We start from the raw sequence: 18,996 nt of genomic DNA, 5'->3' as shown, positions 1-18,996 counted from the left end.
CGTATGTGTGTGGGTGTGTCTGCGTGAAGAGTCACCACATTGATCCACACCTACCTCATCTTCAAAGCCGTCACGCACTCTTTTCCTCTATAGGACTGAAACAGCTTGCAGGAAAAAAGTAATGCCAGGTACTTTTTGGCCATTATCAATAAATGACTGAAAACCACTTAGGCAGGAAGGGGGGGGAGAGGCTGGGAAATGAAATGCACAACACACACACACTCACACACATCCTTGCCTTTTGTATTACCTAGTGCTCATTCCAGCCAGACTAACCTATCAAGCTTTACGAGCCTCTGAGGGCCGCTGCAGCCACTAATTCATGGAGGCAGGCTATCAAGCCCGGCGTCAGCTACACATCCACATCACGACATCGCCACTATTTCCATGCATATCTGAGCAGGCCCTCCACCCGCTCATATCTCCCAGGGGAACAACCTGTTGAGGCCGGATGTGTAGCTTTGATAGATGTTACATGGTTTTATGAAGCTGTGTGTGGACGGGGGAGCTGTGATAATTGTATGCTTAACGTGGGGAGAAATGCTTTCAGACAGTTTCATTCTGAGAGCAGCATTTTGATGGATGTTCATTTTGCGACGGAGAAAGAACGGGCGAAGTGGGTCTGATTTTGGCGGCGTGACCGGCTGATGGGTGCTTTTGAAGAGGGCGACTCTAGGTGCTTTGTTTGGGGGGGAAAAAAATGGGAAAGGATTTTGGCTTTGTGGGTGCCGTGAAGCCCTTTGAGACCATAACGGTTATACAAATAAACTCCACTGATACGCTTCACAGGAAGGAAATTGTAAAGTCTGCACTGGAAGCCGAGTTTGTGGCAGAGAAGCAGGGGGAGCTGGATTTTTGGAGGCACGGCTTTAATACAGTGGCTTTATGTGGGAGTAATGGCAGATTTAAAGGCTAAAGGAAATTGGAGATGTCTTTGAGAAGTGGACGAAGTGATTTTGAGGGCACAGATAGATGGGAGTGTGGCAGGCAAGCAGGTGAAGGTCTGTTCGAATTTTTAGATGCAGAGCTTTGATAAATGCACACTGAGTGGGAGAATAAGTAGATTTTAAGGGTACTTCTTCAATAAACATGTTTTTCTCTTGAAGAAAACAAAAAGTTGAGTTCAGTTTGCAGGTACGGCTTTAATATGTATTAGGTGGGAGAGAGGGAGGTGACATCTGTCTGTGTCTGACATTTGGACATTACATTCATATGATACATGCATTCAGGTGCAGTATTAAATTTTAAAGTGTGCACTTTTTACCTCACCTGCAGCCTTGACTGTTGGATGAGTGTGTTTTGTTCGTTCTACTTGACTAATTTTATATTCAAAGGCTTTTTTTTTTTTTTTATCAGTAAGGTACATGCTGTGTCTCTGTCTTAACGTAGGGTCTCGCTGTGTTTTGTCTTGCTATATTTCTTTTCACCCCCCTTTCCCTTTTCTCCTCTTTCTGCCTCTCGCATGCTCGTGTTTGACACTGTGCCATCTGTTCTTGTGGAGAACTCTGACACTCTGTAGTAACTCTGTCACTGAAAAATAAACAGGAAGACAGGGAAAGTAGCAACTATCCCTGCCCTGCCCTAAATACACACACACACACACACGCGCGTGCGTGCACACACACAAATGTGCATTCAATCAATACAGTAATAACCCAGTGACTCAAAGTTATGGCTCAACAATTGATACAGGAACAAATCTTTCCAACATAAACCATAAATCATTTAGCTGCAGCCTCCAAACTCATTCCAACATAATAATAACCTCATCGGCTGAACAGTTCCACCAAAACAACGTTTGTACTGAAATAGGTCTCCTTGAAAACCTGAGCGAGATGGCGAAGTCTTGATTACCATTGGCCAGCGGGTGATTTGGAAGTGAAACGAAGTGTGCTGAGACGTCTGCCAGACCAGCTGATCTGTATCTGGGTCGGATGTGTCCTCCCACTGGTTGTAAAATGTGTTATAAATCATTGATTTAAGGGGGAAATGGCTGCACATCACCTCTCCGAACTGTTTCTCCAAGACATTTTGAAAGGAATTATGTCTGTTGTTGAAGGGTAATTCCTGTTCAGGGACAGTTTCATGATCAGGTCTGATGAAGAGCACTTAGCTGGAAATATCACTTTTTATCGTTGGTCATTATAAGTGCTGAGGGGAGCCTATCAATGTGGGACTCTGTCCTCACTTTTCATGATTTCAGTAGTCCGCCACTCTGTTTTTTTTCCCCCACCATCTGTTTGAGCCCAGTTTCCTCAGAGATGGCCCTGTGACTAAGGTACATTGTGATCAAGGTCTGGGGTCTGACATGTTGAGCGAGAAGCAATTACTGGAGCAAAGTCTCTCCGAGTTCACAAAGGCGACAAGGCGTTCTTCCCCCCTCGCAGGCTGAAGTCCTTGAGGAAGATTTATCACTGGCGGCCTTTGTGAGGATCTCCTAACATGGAATGGAAATTACCAAAAGTGTCAGGGTGTTTTCTGGATCCAGGGTGCGCTGAGCCGGCCCGCCTGGTGTGTTCGCTGCCGCAATCAACTTGTCATTGTATTAAAGTTATTTATGTCACGCAAAAAACTCCAAATCTGCATAACCCTTTATGCTTTCACAAAAAAACTCTCTGATGAACGCCTCCCACGCTCTCACCTCACAAATGTTCCATCGAGGAGTAGTTTTCTTTGTTTTAAAGACTTGTGTGCTCATTTTAGGGTAATGAGCTTTTCCCTTGCCTATAATGTGGCCTTGTTAGTGGCCTTCAAATGTGTTTGGAGACTCTCTGAAAGGCCATTACCAACCTCGAAAGCTTAATCAGACAGGATCGCCAAACAGAGTATTGCTTTCCAGGGAAACCCTCAATCTTACCTCATTACATCCTTTGTGCCGCAACCCAACCCATAATGCATGGCAAAAGGGAGATGACAATCAAAGGTTTTTTGTTTGCAGTCAAATGAAACTGAAAGAGGTGAAATGAAGAACTAAAGTGAAATACTAAACTGTATCCCCAAACTGCTGCAACTTAAGCAAAATATATGGCCTATCCACCAAGGTGGCTCAATACAGAGTCATGAAACAAATGCCTCTTTTCCACAGTTGGGTTGAATAGTTCTGAGCATGGAGAGAAACTGTTCTGGTGGCGTTTTCAACCTGGCGTGGTTTGGCATGGATTATAACCTGTGCCCAGCACGCTTTTCTCGGCCCAGGTGCACTTGGGTGGTTGTGGACGCGATATCCATCTGCCATCTGCATATTTCCAAAAAGATTTTGGAGACACCCCCTCCTTCCTCACTGGAGATTTGCATAGCCTTCTCTGAAAATTCATTTTTTTGTGTGTGTGCAAAAGACACAGAGAGCAGAAAAAAAATCTGTTTACTTGAGAGAGCAGTGCAAGATACACATTTGCCGACTGTTTATTAAAGACTTCTTCTACTGAGGTGAGCCTTGTCAAAGTTTTGTTTGCATTTCACACTGTGACATGTGTACTGTCATCGCGCATTAAAGGTCATGCAAATACTGAAATTATACAAGAGGTTTAGTTTGGCTTCCACAGCGGTAGGATTTACTTTGTCAGCAAATAAATATTCAACTCAAAAATAAATAAGCAATAAAATCGAGCTTTACCTGCAACATCAGCAACAGCAAGGTTTTGTTGAACCCTGTCAAAATAACGGCATGTATGAACACATACACACACCAGTGCAGCCTACTATTTATTTATTTACATGAACACTCCCTGATTTATGCATGCAACGATACTCACACATACATTTATTATCCCTTTGTGTATTTGCAAAAGGAGCCTCTACTCCCTCTTTAACAGAAATCTCAGAAACCCATTCTGTTTGTGGAATCTGACTCTCCTCTAGTTAATGGAAATTACTGCAACATCTGGAAGTGGAAGCTTTCTAATTGAGCCGCATGGTTGCCATTCTCAGCTGAGGAAGTGCTCTGACAAAGCCTCAGAGAAAACTTTACCGCTGTCTCTTTTTCACTGCGATCATCCTCAGTCCATTTGCACGGTGCAGGCTAATTGATGAGAAATGTGGCCAAATGCTTCAGGTGCCTCTCATCCCCAAGATGGTGCATTTCTCCTCCACGTCCTCCCTCTGTTGCTCCCACCGCTCTTCTCCTTTGCATCCCTCTCTCTGTTTCGTTGTCCTCTTCCATCCATCTGCTTCCTCCTTGCTTGATCCCATTTGTCCTCCTTCTATCCCCCCTTTTCCTGATCCATCCATGGATCCCGTGTAGAGATGGGGGGTTTGAGTGCAGGGCTTCTTGCAGAGGGGCCCAGGACGGAGTGCATGTAACAGGGAATATCTTCAGAAGCTTAAAGCTCTTAAGTGGAGGCCATCCATCAGTCTGACTAACGATCATGCTGCTGCAGCACACACACACACACACACACATACATAATACATATACAATATTTCCACATTTTATGTGTTATACTATATTCTGTAACATACACATGCAAACTTTAAACGAATATCAATCCAGTGTATTTATGCTTTGAAAGAAAAGTGGTATTGTGCTGAGTAAAGGAGCTTTTATGCTTTTGTGTGTGCGTGCATGTGCTCTCTGAGTGCATTAAGATCATGCTTTGACATTGAGCAGAGGCTATGGAGCCAAATGGCTCATTCTGCACAAAGTGGTTCAGAGAAAGAGACATCAGAGTGTAAAAGTCCTCCGGCTTTGTGGTGAAGAAGCTACAGAGGCTGGAACTGCAGTTTACTTTTTTGACCACAAGCACACACATACATACACACACACACACACACACACACACACACACATTCCACGCACTGAAGTTCTATACCCATAGTCCATTGAGGCAGTTGTGTACTACTAATGCTAGTAGTTTATATAGAAAGACAGTAAGCTGTACATGCCAGGCTGATGATGCAGTAATGGTCTTCTGTCAAGCTTATTTTTTCAGTCTTAGTACATTCATTTGCTCACTCTTCCATCCATCATGTGCAATAAGACCACTGATCAGATTTTGATGACACTTGAGAGAATGGTGCATGTGTTCCACCATTTTCAAAAATTATACTCATTGGCTCAAGCTGGAAACTAAAATGTTAAGTCATAAGAAGGTGATATGTTGTTGCTGACCAGTCCAGCCGGGGTCTGTAACACTGCTCTGTTGTTATATTGCTCAGGTTTCCCCTGGAAAACAGATCCTCAGTCTCACTTGGCATATTTTGGATAATATAAGGCAGAATTAATAAAACTCCTCCTGTTTTTCTCCCTGTTTTTACCTTCCCACAGGCCGCAAGTTCATCATCGCCAATGCACGGGTGGAGAACTGCGCCATTATCTTCTGCAATGACGGCTTCTGCCACATGTGCGGCTACTCACGTGCCGAGATCATGCAGAAGCCGTGCACGTGTAACTTCCTGTACGGACCCCACACCAAGCGGCTGGCCATCGCCCAGATGGCGCAGGCCCTGCTGGGGTCAGAGGAGAGGAAAGTGGAGATCAACCTTTACCGCAAAGACGGTAGGACCAGAATCAGTGTGTTAGAGTGGCTGGAAAGGTGTGTGTTGGTGTCGGCTTGGGAGAGGGTGTGACAGTGATGTGGTCAGCAGAAAGGGAAGTGGAAATGGACATTTATGCTATGAAATAGGTGTGTGTGTGTGTGTGTGTGTGTTTGTGTGTGTGCGTGTGTGTGCACTCATTGGATGATTTGGGCTTGGAAGCAGAGGTCAGTTTCAGTGCAGATATATTTGAAAGTGAAGACTGTATGCTGTATTAGCTGTGTGTGTTTGCATGTGTCAGGATGGTTATAATTCTAACAAAGACACAGGTGGCCTTTATTGGTCGCCTGCATGTGTGTGTGTGTGTGTGTGTGTGTGTGTGTGTGTGTGTGTGTGTGTGTGTGTGTGTGTGTGTGTGCGGACAGTCTGAAGAGTTTATGAGTTTGTTTGAATGATTTTGTCATTAGTAAACCTAATATTACTCCAGCTGGCCTCAGTATGTGTGTGTGTGTGTGTGTGTTTGACTGTTGCTCACTGATAAGCTTTTATTTCCTTTTGTAGTCTTGCAGTTGTTTCACACCCTATTTTGTTGGTAATACTATGATAATTGCACTGCATGCCCTTGTAAATATAAATGCGGCATAAATGCTCACTTATAGAATCCATCTATTGCTGCTGTCAGACTCAAAGTGTCTTCCACAGGTGAAATGAATCAGCAAATAGATGTTATATATACTGTATGTAATATTTTCATGCAATTGCACTGCTCTTGCTGCATGTGGTAGAATTGCTCTTTCAATTCAAACTGCACTTTAGTGAAGAGTAAATAGGGGAAACCCTTGGAGAATTCTCTCTTAATAGCGAGCGTGTATTTGTATATACACACAAGCCAACTGGACCAGGACCAGGTAACAGAACGCTTCCATGGAAATAGAACGCCAGCCACCTCAACCATAGACGGCTTCCATGGTGATAGAGCGCTGCCGTGGTAATAAAGACAGCAGCTCCCTGGGTTATTCAAGGCTGAAGCATCTGCTGGACATTTTCCACCTGTGGACAGACACCAGAGCAGCAGGAGGAGCGAGAGGAGGAGAGACAGAGAGGGAAGACAGATGGAGGGAAAGGAGGGGAGGAGGATGGGGGTCAAAATGAATGAAGGGGGGAAAAAGAGGGCAAGATGGCGAAGAGAGAGCACAACTGTGGCTCCGGAAAAGTGAGGAAAAACCAGGGAGGTGAGAGGTGGGAGACTGCAAGAAAGCGAATAATGGTGACTGCCAGTAAGAATGTTTCTCACTTCATCTTCTCGTGTTGTTGATGGTGAGATAGAGAAATGTAGAGAGATGGCACTAGCCGTTTGCTTGCAGCTGACAGCTCTCGTTATGTTGCCTTTGCCAATCCAACCCTCCGTTCCGCACACCTCACTTTCCACTGTTTATGTTGGAGATGCAGACACACGCGCGCACGCACACACAACGCAATGATCTGCCACGGATACAACAAAGTGCCTCGTAAAAAGCTACCACCCCGTATACAGACTTACAGAAGTGTTGTCATTTCTGTCCTAGTGGCAGTGTTAACGAGAGTCCACCATGCAAACAACACATAGTTAAAAGCTTTGGGAGCAGAGCTACACTGTTACAACATTTAATGGCTGCATGGTCAAGTACATGTTGGCATATACAGTGGTTCTAAAAATAACCCGCAATAGGTGAAATCCGTGAAGTAGTCAGCTTTATTTTTTACAATTATTATAGATGTTTTAAGGCTGTAAACTCTCACTACACACTTTATACACTTTTCTCAGACAGGCATTATCATTTTCTCACTTTTCTCTCTTGTTTAAACTCTCAAAGTTCAAACCTTCGTAGAAAAATAAGTCCAGTATTATAGAATGACACATTCTGTACTGTACAGGAGACACGGCACCGAGGAGATTGATTGACAATGGTCTACAGTCCCTTAGCCAATCAGGACGCAGAACACAATGCAGGGGCTCTCCCTTAGCCAATCAGGACGCAGAACACAATGCGCTGTTAAAAAAAAACAAAAAAAAAAACATGCAAAATTGCACTAAAAAAAATCCGCGAAACTGCGAGGCTGCAAAATGTGAACCGTGTTATAGCGAGGGACCACTGTACAGTGCAGAAGCTTGCACTTGTTCTCACATCCACATAAAAGAGCAACAGCCCCATATAAAAAAAAAAAAAAAAAAAAAAAAACTAAAAGTGCAATGACAAATCTGATCACATTTCTGGACCCATTGGAAGCAACAAGATGTAACAGGGAGTGAGGAACATGCTTCTTTGGGTGGTACATGTGGTAAAAGCATGTCACAGCAAAGCAGCATAACTGTACATAGACTGTAAAAAGCTGTAAAGAGCAGGTTTCAGGTCCATCCTTATGGATCTGAAAGTGTGTAAAGTAGAAGGAAGGATCCAATTTAACCTGTTGTGTGCTCGTAGTACTGCCTGAAACCGTAATTCATTTCATTTCATTTATTTGTTTCACACATGTACAAATACAAAGAGAAAGGCGGGGAATCACATAAAACAACAACAACAACAAAAAACAAGAAAAATATGTGTGAGGTGTGGTCAGAAACCTATAGAGGCTTATATGAAAACCACACCCAAAAAAATACTAATGTTAAGATACACACAATACAAAAATCACAAATACATATTAAATGTTCAAGTTGAAAATATCATGTAAAAAGAAAAAAAAAAGTGAAATCATAATTCATCAATACAAATAGACAATGATTTATACATTTAAAAAAAAAAGAGGAGAAGCCTTACAGATAGAATGAGATGTAGATTTCATTTCTAACCTATATTTATCTAGGGAAAGTGTCCTTGGCATGCTTAGTGTTTTCCAGCAATGCCCTGCTTCATATCCATGTAACTGGGGTCACACAGTCTGCCACTGTTGGCGACTGCACAGCCACACTGAGGGAGTCGAAGGTTTAGTGCCAGGGGAAAATGTTACCATTAGCTTTCTGCGCCCACATTTCCCCCGGCCACTTCCCACCCCAAAGACACAGGTTTGATTTACATGTAGAAAAGGTAATGTCATGCTTTCTGGAGGCTGCCGGCTTGAAGCGCACTGCTCCATTGGCCCATGAAGGGAGGTGTGTCTGGGCTGAATGGTCTGATGAGTCCAGGCAACCATGTTATGAAGAAAGTTGAGGGGGAGACAGTGCAGACACGTAAGAAAAGTTTTTGATCCAAGGTTAGTGGAGGTCCATGTCATTCACACCTGTTTCTCCTCATTTTTTTCTTATTTTTACGTTTTTTAAAATTTGTACTAGTCTGAGTGCCTGTCAGTCTTGGCTAGGGGTTATTTCTTATGGGATGAAAGACATGTTTGTATGAAAATGTGAAGCATTGGATAAATGAGGGTTGAAAGCAAACAAAAATCATTCATCTTGATAAACAAAATGTGTGATTTCATTATTTATGAAGTTGTTTTTTCCCCGTCTTTCTAGGAAGCTACAGTTTGCGCCACTTAGTGACTTGTCTGTTAGCAGGGTAGGCTGGACCAGGGAGCAATTCAACAGATTTTGATGGTGATCCAGATTTGGGATTTCCAACATTAGACAGTTATTGTTTTTAGCCACAGGTATGTTTGCAGAGTCAAGAAATTATTTGAACTCAAAATGTAAGTGACAGGAATGATGTGTTTGGGTGTAACGGCAAGTTTGACTACTAGTCAGCGCTGGTGAAGGTTTGTGCGCTTTGAATGTCTCCCTGTTTGGCATGTGCGTGGAAAGCCCGAGGTGTTTTCTGGTACGAACACCAACAGTGTGTAGGCTTCTATTAGCCATCAGTGTGTATGGTGGATGGCTTGACTGTCGAGAGCACTGGAGGCTGTTAAAAGCTGTTATCTGCTGTGGCAATGTGACTGAGCTCAGCTGACACGACATAGAGTGTATAAACACACACACACACACACACACACACACACACACACACACACACACACACATATGCACACACCAGGCATATCCTGCTCCCTGAGTGGGGAGTTCTGTTTGTCATGTTGCCATGGAGTTCATAGAGAGGCACACTTCATGTTGTCACAGTAACCAGTTAGCTGCTTTGTGATTGGACAGGAAACCATCCATTTTGTCCCGCCTCCTCTAAAATCAGTACAATGCAGAGGAAACTGATTCTAGGTTTTGTTGTGTGTACTGGTAGGCGAAAGAGAAGCAAGTATGTGAAACTACTTTCCATCCACCTGTCTTCTCAGTAACTTTTTTTTTTTTTTTTTTTTATAATTACCCCTCATAAAGGTGCATTCTACCATTTTTAACACTGGAATCACAACTTTTTTTTTTTTTCTTGAGTTGACCCGAGGTCATTTCATCACTCGTAAAATCCTTAAAAATTTGCACTTGTGAATGAGTGAAAAATTGAGTCTGGGTTGTGTGTATGTGCGCACGTTTTTGTGTTTGTGTGTATGTGGGCAAGCATGACCCTGGTGACTCCTCTCTGTCATAGTCACACACACTCAAGCACACAAAGACACAAACACAGAGTCTTAGGTAACCCCAGCGGGCCAGCTTCAAGCCATCAGAGAGCTGCTGATCGAACACCGTGGACACGCCTCATCCATAATGCACAGGGAGGAAACACTACGCCACCTCCTCCCCTCGCCTCCTTCCTCCTCCCTCCTCACTCCTTCCCCAGTTAAAGGCAACAAGGGGAAAAAGAAAGGATACCTTCTTCTTCGATGTTGAAAAGCATGCAAGTGTGTGCCTTACCTGTAATGCTAGGACTGCGCACCCATGACGTGCACCTACATATACACAGAGCATGCATACAGACACCAAACACACACACGCACACACACACACGCCACGTGCACACACAGACCTCATCCAAGCCCATTTATCTAATGCCAAGCTTAGGCATGAGCCTTCATGATGATGGATCTCCCTCCTCGCTCTCACGCTCAATTGTCCGACTCCGATTGCTCAGCAGCTTAATCAATCATGCGCTCCAGGTAAACTGTAGTATGAAACATGTGCACGTGCACACACATGTACACACACACACACACACACAGAGCACCTAGAGAGCAGGAAGGGCTTGTGCATCAGTTGGGTGCTCGCTGCAAGACTCTGCATCCCCTGGCTGGATATCACACGTTTCTGGTTTTTCTGTGGCGTGTAGTCCACTGGGAGGTGTGATGGTGATGATGAGGTGGGCGACAGAGCAGAGGTGTCCCAGTTCTGCTGGAAAGAGAGAAAAGAGAAGGGGAGAAGGAACTGTGCAAGCCAGCAATCTGCTTTACTTGACAGACGAACACTCTTTCTCTCTCTTGTATCACTTCTCTCTATCTCTGAATCTCACCTATTCTCCCTCTCGATCATCTCTCTTGCTTCCCCCTCTTTCACTTTCTTTCCCGGTATACCTACACCTTACACTTCCTATCGCTACCCTTCTCTATTTCTCTTTAATTGCCAGTCTCTAACTTTCTCTCCCACATGCAGCCAGGGAGGAAGAGGCATTACCTGTATCGATGTGACAGTGCAGGTTTGAATACAGCCTGTCTGTGTCAGCGGGGGTGGAGAGCAGCCATCACCAGATAGATCAATTCAAGGATGCCGTTGTTGTCAATGCGGAGATGCTGGATGTCTGAAGTCTGTCTCAAGGGGTGGCTGTTTGCCAGCTCCACTGTCGTTACAGTACGTAACAACAGAGATGAGACGGATGACAGAAATCTCCTTAAAAAAAAGTCCCATGTGTCTTCCGCTCACGCTTATGTAATCTCACCTAACGACTCTCTAAATCCACAGCTGAATCGCTGCATCGACAGTAACGGCGAAGGCAGACATAGAAGCACGCAGACAAACAAAATCAGACTCAAGTCAGCTCCTGATGAAACAGGACGAAGAAAAACACGTGTTCGGATGACAGATTTGCAGCAGATTGCTATCTTGTGTTTCAGCCGGTGTCTGTTAGCTGTTTAAAGTTAACAAACACTTCTTCTTTACTAAAGTTTAGCTAAACAGTTTGTAGCATTCAAGGAGTTATGTAAAAGGAATACTCCAACGTTTTGGGCAAAATACCTTTTTTTTCCCCTAATTACCCAGACTGAGAAAAGATTTCTGATACATTTTCACATCTTTATGTCCAGTGGTGTGGTTCCTATGGGTAGCATTTTGTGTTAGCTTAGCATAAAGACTTGAAGTCAGTGGGAGTCATTATCCTAGCTCTGTCAAAGTGAAAAAATAAACCTTACAGAAACTCAGAAACTTATTTACACAGTGTATCATGTGTATTTGAAATACATGTCTCAAAAAAAAACAAAAAAACATTCATTTTAGGAGAAGTTAAATGGAACTATAACCACTGAACACATTTATCCTTCCATTTATCACAACAATACGCACACTGCTGAAAGTATTGGTAGATCCAGTACAAATTGTCCTGAAATGACTCGTGTTCTTTTAAATAATTCCAAGACGTGTATTTCAAATACATGTGATACATTGTGTAAATAAGATAGTTTTGAAGATACTGTAATGTTTATTTTTTCACTTTGAGGTAGCTAGGCTAATGTCATGCTAACCTCCTTGCTAATGTCTGATTTCAGTGGATTCAGGCTACAGCCACAGTACAACATACTTTCATAGCGCTCAAGCAAGTGTGACACACTTTACGGCCCTATTGACTTTTTATAATGGAAAAGACCTGTAATTGTTTTACATTTTTTCTGTACCAGCCAAATGACCAAAGCAAACAGTTAAATGAACATTTTTTCTAGGTTCGAGTTCTGTGATGTATTCTTTGTGGCTTGGTATTGTAGGTTTACCGAGGCTCCACATCAGTGGGTGCATGAGGCTGGAAAAACTGAAGAAGCCTTCTCACAAGACAACACGAGCAGTTGTGATTTTACACCAATTGCAGATGGTCACACATGGGACTGCTTTGTAAAACGCAACCGTTTTATTCATAAGCTCAAGCCGAACTCCATTCCTGCAGCATGAATACTGCTGGTTACAGTCAGACGAGCGAGCAGGGAGGCAGATAGAGCACCAGATAAGCAGACAGACAGGCAGGGGGAAAGACTGGCACACAGATTAAGTCTCGCCACTCCCCTCTCAACGGTCTTTAGAGCAGAAAACCACATCAAAGGTGGGTTGAAGCAAACTGCCCAGTGGCTCTGACATCATGTCCGATCCCATACACATCAATAAGTAGTTGTGCCTTTTTAGTCTGGGGAGCCAGGTGCGCTATGAACACCCCTTCTCATTTCCTATGTATACCAGCCATCTGTCATAGAGGCTCTGAATACCCAGAGCACCTGCCTGTTATTGGCCCATGGACTAGTAAACAGTCCTCCTTGTTCCTTTCTTTAAAACAAACAAAAAAAAAAGGGGGTCCTCACTTGCGATGGTCATTCAACACTATTGTCTGAGGTGCAAAGGGAGAACAGATGAAGGGAGAGTTTGGCCTGTTTCAGGTGAATTAAATGATTGGCTCTCAAATTACAGCCCTGGAGACATTTCCAGGGGTCCCAAGCAAAACTTCACTTTAATCAGTGGTTCAATCTATAGTTGGAGAACATCCATCAACATGTCAGACACCACAAAGCTGTTTTTTAATGAAACTTTGGGCAATTAAATATCTCTCAACTGTGTCATTGTGTTGTGATTGAACTGAAAGGGACGCGAACGCGACGTGAATGGGATTAAGTGTGTCTTGGAGACGTATCGTGAGTTGATCACTCAAACCACCTGGGCCACATAGAATTTGTAGCATGAACACTAAAGTGTCTTGATGCCCCAACAACACTGAAGGACCACCCAGTTGCTTTGTAGATAGAGGGAATATTTGATGCAGAGGAATTCACTGGAATTTGTTTTTGCAGTTATAAGGCCTCATTGGGTAATTCAAACAAGAGAGAGGACGGACTACTCTGTTGATGGGCCATAAACAAGGAATAAGATGGACAAGGGACAGGAGTAAGATAGAGGTAAGACAGAGGTAACGAAGTAAGAAAAGAAAGGAAATGAAGCTCCTAAGGGTCAAAGGCCGAGCGTCAAGTAAACCGTCCAGAGGAATTGATGTACATAGTCACGAAATCCAATCAGAGGTGGTCATTGGAGACACACTCGAGATGCTTGATAATGTCAGGTGTGAACGGCGATCTGTCTCGCCTGTCCACTTGTGATCGCATCATCCGAGACGGATGTTAATACCAAGTGTGAACAGGGCCTGAGTGGCCCAGAGGGGAGCTGCATCATTCATGTGGGGCGACACGTTTGCTGTCATCTTGTTTAATCACAGGTCTCATTCTCATGTCTGTTACCCCCCTGCACAGTGTAGACAACAACAAATGCTACCCCATATGAGCCTTGCTGGCACAAAATGGGCTTCGATGACTAAATGTGAGTCTGTCGGAGATTCCCCGAGTTAAATTACAAATCTTTTGGTTACGGAAGCTGTTTTGTGCACTGTCCTGGCTATGAACAGAGACAAAGCAGGAAAACATAAATGAAAGAGAGTTGTTTGCCATAAAACCTTGAAGTCTTTAGTAAAAAGCTTTGCAAATAATTTTTTCTCCAGCTGCAGAGCATAAGCATTAGTGTTTCCACCTTGTGTCTCTTAGAACTGATAACGCCCCCAGTACTCTGAAAACAGTCTTGAGTGTCGTGTGGGACTTGAGGATGAGCAGTTGCCTATCAGACAATGTGAGTGTCCTGACAGCAACGCGCTGTGATAATGCGGTGAGCCCAGAGGAGCCGTCTGTCCTGTGTGACTGAGGGACTCTTTAGTAGCTGATTGCCTAGCAGCGGTAGCTAAGCAAAGCACTTAGAGACCTGCAGCCTCTCAGGAGAGGTTACTGCTCTGCACTGCCGACCGCCGCAGATGATCCCACCTCCAACTAAGAGCACAGAGCACACACACACACACACATACACACAAACACGCACAAACACAACTAATGCTGTCAGCTTTCGCCCACACAATAACACGTTGCATTAGATTTTTGAAGGGAAAGGCATCCATTTTCAAAAGAGAGACAAAGAGGTTGTTTTTTTTTGTTGTTGTTGTTGTTGTTGTTTGTGTTTTTCTCATCACAAATGAGCAAGAGAATCACATGAACTTGCCCCAAATTGGTATTTGGACACTTATGTAGATCGTGTAAGAGGAGAGCAGAGTTGGCAAAGGGGTGGAGAGAGACAATGAGATAGTTAGAGAGAGAGAGAGAGAGAGAGAGAGAGAGAGAGAGGAAATGAATCACATGGGCCGTGGTCAGACTGCAGAGAAATCGGATTTGTTTCTCAAATCAGTTTAAGACAGATTGTCTGCAATTTTATTTGCAAGTGATTGAATGGGATTTGTGTGTCCAGACATCACCAACCCATCTGCGAGGGTTGCTGTGATAACAATGTAGGGGTTAGTAACTATGCACACTGGTGATGTGGTTGACAGTAGCCCCATGACGTTGACGTTGCCATGTGTCACGTTGCGAGTGACGCAAACAATTTGAAATTTGAGTGGCCTAAACATCCGGCCTGAGAATCTCACTTCAAACCATCTCCAAAATTGACTTGGATCCGATTTGCAAAAATCACATTTCGTGTGTTTTTTGCTGTCCAGACTCTCTAAAGTCAGTCAGGGTACAGTCTGGATATGCAAAAGAATGGATTATGGCTGGCAGTCTGAACAAAGCCATGGTGACAAGACAGAGAGCTGGATCCAGACCCAAGACACCACAAGTGCACACTTAACTCAGACATTACTGTCATATCATATTAAATCCTTAACCATAAACTCTCTGTCATTGGTACGTATGCCTTAAATAACGTTTGAACTAGATTACAAAACACTCGGTTTAGGTGCATCATGATCAAATAACACAACACAACATTTTTGTGTGTATGTGTGTGTGTGTGTGTGTGTGTGTGTGTGTGTGTATTTCCTTCCATTTTTTTCTTGATGACACCCGAATAATGAATCATGACATGTTGGAGTGTGATAGCGCTGCATTGTGTGTCTGCCTCATTAGTTGCCCAATGTGCTGTAGTAGGCTGCTCTGCATGCACGCATGTGCACACACACAGACACACACACACACACACAAAGAGAGAGAGAGAGAGAGAGAGAGAAGAAGAAAAGCCAAGTGGAACCGCCACACTACTGTAAATCAGTGTGAACAGATCAGCTGGCTTCTACAAAAACACATGCTCTAGATAAGAGCCGTGGCCCTTAAATCTTTATCAATTTTTATTCAGTTTAAGGATTAAGTGCAGATGTAACCCCTGTCTTAGTCAGATTAAAACATACTAGTCCTCTTGTTATATGGGAGCTCACTGGAAAAAACACCAGTTTTTCAGTAGCAACACCACAGCTCAGCCTGTTTGTGCACGCTGTGTTTATGTAGGTTAGAGTTTGACCCAGGCCTGAAACTCACAGGCCTCTTGCCTCTCATATCTGCAGCAATCTACCACCCGGTGCATTTTATTGTGCAGCATCCTGTGCACTGCTATGCTTGATATATATTCTATCCGCTTCGTATATGCACTCTCTGGCTGGAGGTACACAATTTGGAATCAAGTTGGACCATTAGACTGTAGATTGTGGTGAATAAACTGCTCCTCTCTGTGCACTCCGCATTTAAAATGCATTGGCACTGCAATACAATCACATATGATGCTTTCATGTGAAGATGAACAGACACTTTGTATGCAGGTGTGATTCACTGCAGTGGCATCAACAGTGCATGCTATTAACATTTTTGCCTGCCTGTGTCATTTGACAGAATTTACTTTTCTGTTTCACCTGTTCTCTGAAGCAGTCAGATAGCTGGAAATTCCAAACACACACATCCACACACACACACACACACACACACACACACACACACACACACACAAACAAATATGCTGCAAGTTTAGAGGATACATTTCCAGCAATGGGGGAATGTTTTTGCTGAATGAATACAGCGGAAACATTGCACTTGAATGACTTAGGAGTTGATTTTAACAAACAGTCTCAGAGGTGTGTGTGTGTGTGTGTGTGTGTGTGTGTGTGTGTGTGTGTGTGTGTGTGTTAGAAAGCGAGAGAGAGCTCAATTTGAATTTGCTATCTGTCAATTGTTATCTAAAAATATGTGGACAGGGTAGTCCATTACTCTTGGGCCCTCAGCTCCCTCTCTACATTCTCTCTCTCTCGCACTCTTTCTCCTTCTCTCTCTCGCACTCGAGTTTTTTCACAAATCTGCACCAGCATGCAAATGTCCCATGCTCTCCTGTTTTGAATTTTGCAAAGGATGGCAACCATCTCACGAACCGAAAGAGCTGAGAAGTGCTGTGCTCGGCAAGTTCATGGTGATTGGATGGTTGGCTGTGCAAACACAGGAAACCTCCAAAATCACACAACATGACATATGATAACATAACATTCAGACATTCAAAATTCATCCATGTTTCTAAATGTTCACATTTACTCTTTAAAGGACCAGTCAGTGATGTTTAGGCCAAAAATAACATTAATATCAGATTCATATTGCTTTGTTGGCTTAGAAAAAGACATTTTATTATTCATAGCACAGTGGCTTCCATGATTGGATCTTGTGACGCAGCGCAACACAGTGGGAACTATAGAGGCACTGCACCAAGCCACTTGTGTAGACCTATTTATTTATTTATTTTTAATTTATTACATTTTATGTTGTTGGGATTTTTTTTTTTTTTTCATTTAAATTTAAACTGCTTTTTATTTTGTCTCGTCCTAAGTGCTCATTGCTGTGGTGATTCTGACACCGTTCTCCTTAGATTTCCTGTTGATGAAGAAGTTTGAGTTTCTGAGTTTTCTTTATCTGTTCTGCTGCAGCGGCTGTCACAACCCAGTTCTTCTTCTTCTGTTTATTCCAAGCAAACTGTGTGCCAAAGGATTTTTTCCCAGGAAAAATGGACCAGACGCTGGGCGTTTGAATCAGGAAATGTAAAAGTTAAATAATTTTTTGCGTTATATCTATTGGTAGCAGTGAGAGCTGAAACAGAGATTTATTCACATGAAAGTGTTGCGGATTACGACGTCATAGTAGAATTCAGTTTGTATTGTTCTTGTTTTTGTGCTTGTGCTTTGTCCAAAACAAACGTGGCTCTCTTCAGTATAATTCTTCAAAGGTCCTGCTTTCTAAGACAGCAGACAGCGGGTCGAGTCTTTTAAGGTCATTATCTGGACTCAAACCTACGGCACCATCAGTACCCAGCGTGTGTCATCCCTTTAAAGCCACAGTTCAGGTGTTACAGCGGGATTTGTCCATCTGCCTCGTGTCCGTCAAGTTTGGACCGGGCAGAATACTTTGTGCTCGACTCCGCTTGGGACAAAACGTCTGACTTTTACACAAAGAATGTCCTCACCTGACCTCACTCAGCTCCTTCTCCCTTCAAAATGTCAGAACTCCTCTCAAAGAAAGGGCTAGCTCTTAGGCAGAACACACACACACACACACACACACTGTATCTGTCTCTCACATATGCTTACGTCGATCAGCTTGTTGCTGTGGATTTGTGACAGCTCATCTGGCCTGATGTGCTCAGTTGTGTGTGTGTGTGTGTGTGTGTGTGTGAGAATAAGAAACTGTAAAATAGTGTGATCGTTTGACCATCAATCATACACGCTTGTTTGTGATGTATATGTGTATGTGTATACATTTACACATACAGTGTGTGTGTGTGTGTGTGTGTGTGTGTGTGTTGCTCCTATAATTAGAAGGCATTAATCTAGATGGCGTATTGATTGGCCAGGCAGGGAGAGCTGATGGACGCTAGAGGCCTCCTCATCACTTGAAGGACAATTAGTCACCAACCAGCATGCATGCCTGCAGGCTTACACACACATACACACACACACACACACACACACACACACACACACACACAAATAGATACATATCTGTGCATCCTGCTGTATCTTTCTCTCAGTGGTCTGTCTTACTGTAGTATTGAAGATGGGCATGTGTTTTTGTTTGTGTGTGTTTTCAAATATGGCAGTGTCCTGTGTGTGTGTGTGTGTGTGTGTGTGTGTGTGTTTGTGCTGCCTAATCTGCCTTTCAGCACTTTTATTGTTTTTAAGAGTCTGTTTACTGCCACTTCACACTAATCTGGACATGCATATGTATGCAAATTTCTCTCTCTTTCTCTCTCTCTCTGTTTCCTGTGTGTGCGTGTGTGCGTGCGTGCGTGCGTGCGTGCGTGCGTGCGTGCGTGCGTGCGTGCGTGCGTGCGTGCGTGCGTGCGTGCGTGCGTGCATGTGTGCATGTGTGTGTGTGTGTGAGAGAGGAAGGTTGGGGGGGTGTTGTGGAAAAATCACAGTGGAAAGTGTGTGTGTGCGAGTGTGTTTGGAAACCTCCATTGTAACATGAAGAGGTGTATCCTGTCCACTTTTGCATATGTATGACCCTGACTGCACACACACACACACACACACACACACACACACACACACACACACACACACACACACACACACACAACTGAGTGTCATTAGCCTTTTACAT

The 18,996-nt window shown here is 43.6% G+C and overlaps 1 protein-coding gene across 1 annotated transcript in view; it reads left to right on the top strand.

Annotated features, from left to right (window-relative positions):
* The window catches only part of kcnh2b (potassium voltage-gated channel, subfamily H (eag-related), member 2b), a 270,945-nt gene that overhangs the window by 16,622 nt on the left and 235,327 nt on the right, over window positions 1-18,996 (top strand). The window contains exon 2 of the mRNA XM_030079595.1: window positions 5,264-5,494. Within this exon, the coding sequence (XP_029935455.1) occupies window positions 5,338-5,494 (157 nt within the window). The 5' untranslated portion in view covers window positions 5,264-5,337. The remainder of the gene's footprint in view (window positions 1-5,263; window positions 5,495-18,996) is intronic.

Source organism: Myripristis murdjan, chromosome 20 (assembly GCF_902150065.1).
Source record: "Myripristis murdjan chromosome 20, fMyrMur1.1, whole genome shotgun sequence".
NCBI lineage: Eukaryota > Metazoa > Chordata > Actinopteri > Holocentriformes > Holocentridae > Myripristis > Myripristis murdjan.
The sequence above is the reverse complement of the archived record's forward strand: the minus strand, read 5'-3'. Positions and strand labels throughout refer to the sequence as shown.